The sequence below is a fragment of the Heptranchias perlo genome, chromosome 28 (genome assembly GCF_035084215.1).
Source record: "Heptranchias perlo isolate sHepPer1 chromosome 28, sHepPer1.hap1, whole genome shotgun sequence".
Lineage (NCBI taxonomy): Eukaryota > Metazoa > Chordata > Chondrichthyes > Hexanchiformes > Hexanchidae > Heptranchias > Heptranchias perlo.
Genome location: NC_090352.1, coordinates 30,972,324 through 30,981,625, shown reverse-complemented (window position 1 = coordinate 30,981,625; position 9,302 = coordinate 30,972,324). Strand labels below are relative to the sequence as shown.

At 40.0% G+C, this 9,302-nt stretch overlaps 1 protein-coding gene across 2 annotated transcripts in view; it reads left to right on the top strand.

Annotated features, from left to right (window-relative positions):
- Positions 1 to 2,966: 2,966 nt before the first annotated feature.
- akap10 (A kinase (PRKA) anchor protein 10) overlaps positions 2,967 to 9,302 on the top strand; it is a 73,513-nt gene continuing 67,177 nt past the window's right edge. The window contains exon 1 of one of the 2 annotated variants that reach the window (XM_068008338.1): positions 2,967 to 3,201. In XM_068008338.1, coding sequence (XP_067864439.1) covers positions 3,180 to 3,201 — 22 coding nt within the window. In that variant the 5' untranslated portion in view covers positions 2,967 to 3,179. The remainder of the gene's footprint in view (positions 3,202 to 9,302) is intronic. The other variant, XM_068008339.1, reaches the window with a different exon arrangement.

Here is a 9,302-nt window from a genome sequence, read left to right as displayed (position 1 = left end):
ATAATTCTCATATCGGAGTGGAGGAACAGAGTAATTTAGGGCAACAGATTTTTAAAGGTGCGAGTGTAGCTGGAAAAAGACATAAAAGACAAATTCATAGGTGCATTGAATAGAAAAGTAAACAACTGATGTTGAATTCCTACACGAAATTAGTTAGGCTAATGGAATAGTCCTTGCAGTTCTACATACCCCATTATAGGAATGATATCAGAGCCATGGAAAGGGTACAGTAAAGAGTCACTGGAATGACACCAGCAGCAAGAGGAACTTGTGAAGAAAGGGTCAAAAAATTGGGGCTTTTTTTTCCAGGATCAGAGAAGGTCGAAGGGGATCTAATAGAGATTTTCAAAAATATATAAGGTCTTGAAAGGATAAGTAGTGAAAGATTGTTTCCACTGGCTGGTGAATCACTAACAAGTGGGGACAGGCTAGCTTATCACTTGAAGAATGAACGGGAAAGTATAAAAACATTTCTTTCACACAGAGAATAATTAGAATGTGGAATGTTTTACCATAAATGACTATTGAGACAAAGAATACGGTATCATTTAAAAAGGAATTGAACAAGTATTTGTAAAGGAAGACTATAAAATGATACGGGGAAAGTGCTGGGAAATAAGATTACAGTAGACAGCTCCAGTTGAAAAGCAAGCACAGACAAAGGTAGGCTGGCCAAATGGGCTCCTTCTGTACTGTAACCTCGATGATTCCACGCTAGTTGACTATTTAGTAGGAAGGACAGGAAATGATTGGGGAGGTTAACAATTCTTGCAGCTTTTCTGCTTAATTTTATTGTAAATATGATCCTTTGTGGTGTCTAGAGACCCTTTAAACATTTGTTAAATAAGATTTGGCATAGCACTGGTGTTATACTCCATACATTGTCAAATTCAAGTGGATTGAGACTGCCTTCTCCAAGGGGTCTCATAACCCTTCTCTCTAAAGTTAGGGACCTGACTCTTGAGTTATACTACTACTTTAACATCACATCAATTCTAAGGTTGCAGCTTATAAATGCACTTTGTAATATATTTTGCAGCAAAAACACTACCTGTGCCTATGTATGTATATCTGTTTCTAAATACTAATTTGAATAGACAAATTTCCCTTTTTTATAATTTGAATGTACAAATATACACTGCTAGTGAAGACAGGCAGCTGAAAGAGAAAAAAATCTAAAACATTTCTCTAATGCACAAATTTTAATACAACAAAAATCACTTTCATTATCTAGAATCAAACTTTGGCTGACACTGTGTGACAAATGATTTTGGGATTTATCTGTTTTTCAAAGTCAATGTTGTGTAGTATTGAAAGGAAGGCTGATTTACTAAATAATGTAGTATTTTTCCACTGGTACAGTCAAATTCAATGTGATTCTTATAATGGAACAACTTAGAATTCATATTAGATTCATGTATCTATTTGTTATGACAGTTATTGTTTTATCTATACAATATCATTAATACTTTGATAACTGGATGCTGTGATGTGGGGATGGGGTAGGGAAGAGAAATTGCAGGTTTTTCTATCTGGATGATGGCCTTATTTAATCTGTATTTAACTTGTGATCACGCCAGCATTAAACATACAGGAGCAGGAAAAATGTTTGGTACTGGAACCCCGGACTCTGTATATGTAAGGATGCATATCACCCATAACTCCCAACAGTGTCTCAACCCAAACTAGCCCTATAAAAAGAGCAGCTTGAATTGTTATGATTACAATACCTGTTTAGCCAACTTGTGGAGATGCCGGTGATGGACTGGGGTTGACAATTGTCAACAATTTTACAACACCAAGTTATAGTCCAACGATTTTTATTTGAAATCTACAAGCTTCCTCAGCTTTCGGAGGCCTCCGAAAGCTGAGGAAGGAGGAGATGTGCTTGTTACAGTGGGTGTGTGAATGCGGCTATGCTGGGTCCAGGGTCCCTTGTCCCTGCGGTCCTTTGCCGAGTGCAGGGTTGTACCCATTTACCTGAGGAAGGAGGAAGCCTCCGAAAGCTTGTAGATTTCAAATAAAAATCGTTGGACTATAACTTGGTGGCGTAAAATTGTTTACAATAGCCAACTTAATGAAACTAAATAACTACTATTAACCTACTTCCAAAACGATTGCACATACTTGAAGGGACATATAGTTTGTAGTAGCTTCAGTTAAAATCTACTGAACACTTGTCCAATGTGAAGTACTATATTTTCTTAATATAAATGTTATTAATGCTTTGGTAAACCACCTGTGACAGTCACTATACATGGGCCTCCATAATTTGGTTTAAACGTTTTAAATTTCACCTCAAGCTGTAACTTTCTCAAATAACTGTAATTCAATTAATTGGCGGGCCGAAAAGTTAATTTCCGATTTGCCATACAAACGATGTCACGGTTTGTGGTGGGACCCCAAACCCTGAATAGTTACTAATGTGTTAAGATTCCTCTTAAGAAAGGCCGTTTCTTAGTTACAATTAAAAAGACATGACGAAATGGACAGAAAGCCGGTCTACTGAAAGTAAATACTGTTTGTTTATTTAATTTAAGGATTTTGGTATGTCATTTTTTATACACTCTACACATTTCCACTTGTGACCCTGTTATCAGAAGCTCAGAACGCGGTTAACAGCATTAAACCTGGTCGCATGAAACACAAATGTCGTTGTGGTTTGTGATGGGCGCCCCGGACCATGAATAATATTCTCAAATCGTTCCACTTTTAACGGTTACGGTGTTTTCTCAGCGGCTTGGCAGACAAATGATCGATGAGATCTTGGTTCTATTTAAATATATATATATATATAGTTGATTTGGGAAATGGTTTGAAAGGAGATGTGCTTGTTACAGTGGGTGTGTGAATGCGGCTATGCTGGGTCCAGGGTCCCTTGTCCCTCGGTCCCCTCTGCCGAGGGTGCAGGGTTGTACCCATGATGCTGCGCGGTTCGGCTCGGCTCGGGTCGGTTCGGCTCGGCTCGGCGCTCGGGGGATGGCCGCGGATACGGGACTATGAGGAATAGGAAGTGCCGGTTTGACAGCTCCCTCTTCCCCCCCCCACCACCACCACCACCAACCACCTCCTCCTCCTCTCGTATAATGAATGAAGCGAGCTCCGAGCCGCCGGCCATGCACTGACCGAGCCGCTGCGGGGGGTGGGGGAGCCCCCACGGTTTCCGCACAATCCCGAACATGTCATTTTTTAGGAGAAAAGGTAAGGGGGAGGAAAGCGGGTTACATGACAGGAGGCGGCACGGGCCAGGCCCTGCCGCTGGGGGTAGGCCTCCCACAGCCGGCTGCTGTCTTACAGGCAACACCCCTCCACTGCAGCTCCTGCCTGACCAGTGTGGTGAACAACCTGTGCTTCCTTTAGCTTTATTTACTGACATATTGATTTCACGCTGACTTCCTGTTTATTTCTTGTGGGTGTGCTGTGCATGCGACTGTTTTTTTTTAAAAAAAAATGTCCTGCTGCTCCAATTTCAATGCAATGAATTGAATAGTTTGTACAGAGGAAATAAATTTAACCTGGGAGTTTGGGGAGAAGCCACTGGGGTACAGCATAACTTCAGTGTCTGTGCTCCCCCTGGTGTGTTTTGAAAATAGGCACTGTTGTGCAATTCAGGCGACTGTATTGAGTTGCAGCCTAAGTCACAACTACACAATGTTGTTTTGGACAGTGTCACCTTGGTGCTGTGTAGTTTTTAAAAGAAGGGGATAACGCAAAATGAGTGGAGCTGACGTGACTTTAGACGTTTCAAACTCTTGTAAGGTAACTTTAATATTGGGTTGTACAAATATAAAATAAAATTTAGCATGGGTTGCCTGCTTCTGCAATTTACCAGCCTCACTTGTGCAGGATAGAAATGAGATATATAATTTGCTTTGGATTATTACAGTAAATAACAAGTTATGATGTGGAAATCTATGTGCTACTAATGGTTTATATCCCAGTTAGTGATGTATTTGTTAGCTCTTGGTCAGGTTGCTTGGTGGAGCACCTGAAACTAACTTGTATAACCCATACTTTAGTCAACCTTAAACAACATTATTATAATTACAATCTAGCTAATCTAGCTGATCTTGGAGAAACAATAAATGCTAAACAACTTATCTGGGGTAGTCATTCAGGCTGATCATAGATGCCACAAGACTTCATGAGTGCAATCTGTCCTCTGCCAGTTCCTGTAGTTGTCTGTAAGATACCACTCTTCCATTCAGGTCAGTTTGCCTACATGATAGTCAGTGCACTACAGAATTAATTAATTGTATGTGAGACGCCTTTGGATATTAGTGAGAGACATGATGAGGCACTATAGAAATTCAAGTTATCATCTTGTATGTGTTCCTACCTAAAGTGTCAGCTTTGGCTCGGTGGTAGCACTCTTTCCTCTGTTTTACAAGGTCATGGGTTCAAGCCCCACTCCAGAGACTTGAGCGCATAATCAAGGCTAACACTTCAGTTCAATGCTGACTGAGTGTTGCACTATCTTTCGGATGAGACATTAAACCGAGGCCCCGTCTGCCCTTTCAGGTGGGTGTAAAAGATCCCGTGCAGTACTCGAAGAAGAGCAAGGGATTTCTTCCAGTGTTCTAGACAACATTTATCCCTCAACCAACACCACCAAAAACAGATTATCCAGACAGTTATCTGATTCCTGTTATGGGTTCTTGCTGTGCACAACTAGGCTACCAAATTTCCCTACATTACAATAGTGACCACACCAGAATTTCTTCATTAGCTGTGAAGTGCTTTGGGACATCCTGAAAACATTAAATTAATGCAAGTTCTTTCTTTACCATCTCAGCCTTCCATGAGGTATTTTCCAAGTTGGGACCTATTCTTTCACCTTCCAAGGATACATATGTGCTGCCCATTGCAATCTTCTTGACGTTAAATGCATATCTCGAGTAGAAGATTTGCAAAAAGAATACGTGGTGTGTTTTAATGCACAAAGTACATTTCTTGCATTTAAATGCATGTAAAGACTTAATGTCCACATTCCCTGAAAAACATGTGCTGCATACAATAAATCTAGTACACCAATGTCTGCGAGCACTTTGCTCTTTATGTGCGATATGTTCTGTGTAAATTCGCATTTAATAATTTTGACGGTCTGCTTCGGCAAGCAACTTCGTGGCAGCCTGAAGTAAGGATTTGCAAATAGTTTTAATATTTCGAGATGATAGGTCAGCTTCACAGTAAAATCAGCATTGTCAACGCATGTAAAAATAGCAAGCGTCTGGCCCTGCAGCAATTGCACCTCCTGTCAGCTGAACACTGAGGGGTGTTGAAGTCTGTTGCTTACTCATCCACCCTCACAGCTGAAAATGTGTATAGCATTTTTTGAAGAAATTGCTAGATTATGTTAACTTCTGGTGTACAGCTGATGACATTATGGAGTATAACAGGTACTTTTAAGGGGGAGTGGGTGGTGGAGAGCAAAGAGTAACTTTGTGAACACTTGTTTATGTTGGCCTGAGATTTTTTTTTGGTCAGTAAACAGGGGTTTACCTAACCTAGAAACATAATTTATTTCAAAATTATTTTGTGACTAAATATTGAGGTGAGCAAAGGTGTTGAAAATCATAAAACTTAATGACTGCTTTACATTTGATGTTTTACTTTTATTGGTTGCCCACTATAATTGACTTGAAGGAAAGGATTGTCAAATCATTTGAGATGAATAAATGTAAACTAAATAAACAGTCTTCAAGATGGATGCATTAGGCAATTAAATGGGAATAAAAGAGATAAAGAAATGGTACAAGGATTACAAGAAAAAAGAGGAGAACTCTGGGAGGAACATAGGAATTACTGAAATAGGTTAAGAGGTCTATGCAGTTAGAGCTAAAGATGTCAAGGCTAAAATTTCTTTCCAGTATCACAACAGTAAAGGAGTAGTGAGCGAGGAAGTTAGAATTCTAAAGAAAAATTGGTGAGACCACAGATAAAAAAGAGTAGGGATAAACGGGTCACTCTCAGGTTGGCAGGCTGTAACTAGTGAGGTGCCGCAAGGATTGATGCTTGGGCCTCAGTTATTTACAATCTATATTAATAACTTGGATGAAGGGACCGAGTGTAATGTATCCAAGTTTGCTGATGATACAAAGCTAGGTGGGAAAGTAAGCTGTTAGGAGGACACAAAGAGTCTGCAAAGGGATATCGACAGATTAAGTGAGTGGGCAAGAAGGTGGCAGATGGAGTATAATGTGGGGAAATGTGAGATTCACTTTGGCAGGAAGAGTAGAAAAGAATAGAAAGCAAATGGTATGTTGGCCTTTATTGCAAGGGGGTTGGAGTACAAGAGTAAGGAAGTTTTAGTACAGTTGTACAGGGCTTTAGTGAGACTGCACCTGGAGTACTGTGTACAGTTTTGGTCTCCTTATCTAAGGAAGGATATACTTGCCTTGGAGGCGATACAACAAAGGTTCACTAGATTAATTCCTGGGATGAGAGGGTTGTCCTATGAGGAGAGGTTGAGTAGAATGGGCCTATTCTCTTTGAAGTTTAGAAGGATGAGAGATGATCTAATTGAAACATAAAAGATTTTGAGTGAGTTTGACAGGGTAGATGCTGAAAGATTGTTTCCCCTGAATAGGGAGTCTAGAACTAGGGGGCATAGTCGCAGGATAAGAGGTCGGCCGTTCAAGACTGAAATGAGGAGGAATTTCTTCATGCAGAGGGTTGTGAATCTTTGGAATTCTGTACCCCAGAAGGCTGTAGATACTGAGTCATTGAATGTATTCAAGGCTGAGATGGATAGATTTTTGGGGAATCAAGGGAAATGGGGATCGGGTAGATAAGTGGAGTTGAGGTTGCAGATCAGTCTAATCTGCTTGAATGGTGGAGCAGGCTCGAGGGGCCGTGTGGCCTACTCCTGCTCCTATTTTGTAAACTAGTTAAAATATTAATGTGAATACTTTCTAGAAGTATTTGACCAACAGGATAACACTAACTTACTTTTCAATTTTTGTAGTACTGTATACCCAGTATCCTAGAGGCCTTTGAGGTCTCTGTGTGAAAGGAGCACTTGAGGGACTTGACTAACAAATCCCTAGGGCCAGATCACATATTTCATGGTGTTCTGAAGGAGACCAGAGTGGAAACTTGTGTGGTCTGGCTATTGGCATGAAGGAATCTTTGGGCACTAGTGAGGTTCTGCAGGACTGGAACAACCAAGCAAAGTGCCTATGTTTAAAAAGATGGCAAATCTGACCAAGGCCACTACAGGCCCATTTGCCTCAATAGTGATAGCTAATCTAAGGAGTAGGCTGGAGTAGTGCTTGTACAGTAATAACTTAACCAGCCAGCATGGATTTAGAAGGGGTAGACCCTGCTTGATAAACACCTTGACTTTTTTGAGGACTTCACAAAATAGGACTCTGTATACTGTAGTTTATTTGAACTGTTGGAAAGCTTTTGACAAAGTCCCACATGAAAGACTCCTAATTAAATTCAGTGCTCCAAGAAACCAGGGCAGAACATGGGATTGAATAGGAAGTTGATTTTTTAAAAAAAATAGAAAATTGAGAATCCTTGTGGAAACTGTAATGTCCGACTCTTGGGTATTGTTGAGTGGAGCACTAAGGATGATGTCAAAGCCGTAGAGGTGCAGAAGAAATTCCCGAAAATGATGCAGGGATGAGAAGCTTTAGTTATGAGCAAAGACGAGAGAAACTGAGGCTCTTTTCATTAGAATGAAAAATGTTAAACAGTGATCTGATGGAGCTATTCAAAATTGAGAGGTTTTGCTGAGATAATTCGGGAAAAACTATTTCCACTGGTCAGCGAATTGGTAACTACGGGGCATATATTTAATATCTTCAAAAAATCAAAGGGACAGGTTAGGAATTTTTTTTTACGTTAGGATTTGCAGTGCCCTACCAGAAATCGTGGTGGAAGCAGAATCCATAATAGCTTTAAAAAAAAGGATAAATATTTTAAAAGGAAAATTTTTAAAAAGTATGAGGAAAGGGCTGGGGAATGGGACTAAGTGGATAGTTCTTTCAGGCACATTAGAGTGAATGCTCAGTAAAAATCTATGGACCTCTGCTACATATGAACATATGGAAGAGGAGAGTCGAAAACCAAGTAGTCTGTCAAGTCCATCCCATCCAGGCATGGTGCACCATCTACACATCCCTCTGTCCTACAATCTCCTAGGAGAGGTTAAAAAAATCTTTGACCAATTTAGGAAAAAACTCTGGGAAATTCATCTCCAACCCCAAAGGCAATCAAGCAAGCTCCAGGAGACTGCAGTAACTCATATAACAGTTATAGCTACCCCTCACCTACCTTCTTTAACTTGAGATGCCCTTGACTCGCAGGAACTCATACAACTCCCTTTTGAAACACTGCGATGAGCCTGTACTTACCACATATTTTGGTAATCTACTCCAGCAGTCGATGATTTTCAGTGAAAAGAAATTTTCATAGCATCTATCCTAACTTTTTTTGCACCGATGTCCCCTAGTTCTCCCATCCTTATAAAGCTCAAATAACTTATCCATCCAAACAGAATTATTCCCTTCATATTTTTAAAAACCTGAATCATTATTACTTTGGACTCTGCACTTCTCCAATAAAAACCCTCCCTCACCTGAACACTATACTTTGTCTTGACATCCTGTGTGCAGTACCACAGGAAATTCTCAAATATAAAACCCTCCAGAGACCACACTTGAATGTGTTTGGTCCTGGTTGACAGTGCATAAATACATACACGAATTGGAGAGAAAAGTAACACTATCAATCCCACTTGCAATGGGGATGATCTATGAGTAAAGACTAGAGAAGCTCAAGCTGTACTGTCTAGAGAGAATGCAGTTAAGGGGGGGACTTCATTAAGGTATTTAAAATATTGAATAGTGCAGAAAATGTAAATCCTGATCTTGCTTCAAATTAACCTGGCAAAGCAGAACCAAAGAATGTAAATTTAAATTAGTGAAAAGTAAATTTAAACCAAATATTAAGAACAACTTCTTTGCTTAGAGTGATAAATGGTTGCAGTAATCTACTGTACAGGGCAAAAATATCAAAATACTGCTGGATACTATAATGGGAAGTTAGAAAACCAGAAGGATGAGTTTCAATGGCAGAATGGCCTCTTTGTGTCCATGACTTCTCTTATGTTCTTAAGAATTCAGTACATTGATGACATCATCACAAGCTGCAGAATGTTTTTACATCTGATGCATGGTGAAGGTATGACATAGAACAGCTCAAGGAAGTTACTTCACAAATATAATACACAGTGACCTTGGAGCTAAGTCTGTCACTGTCAATACTGTGATCGGTGAACAACCCAAGCA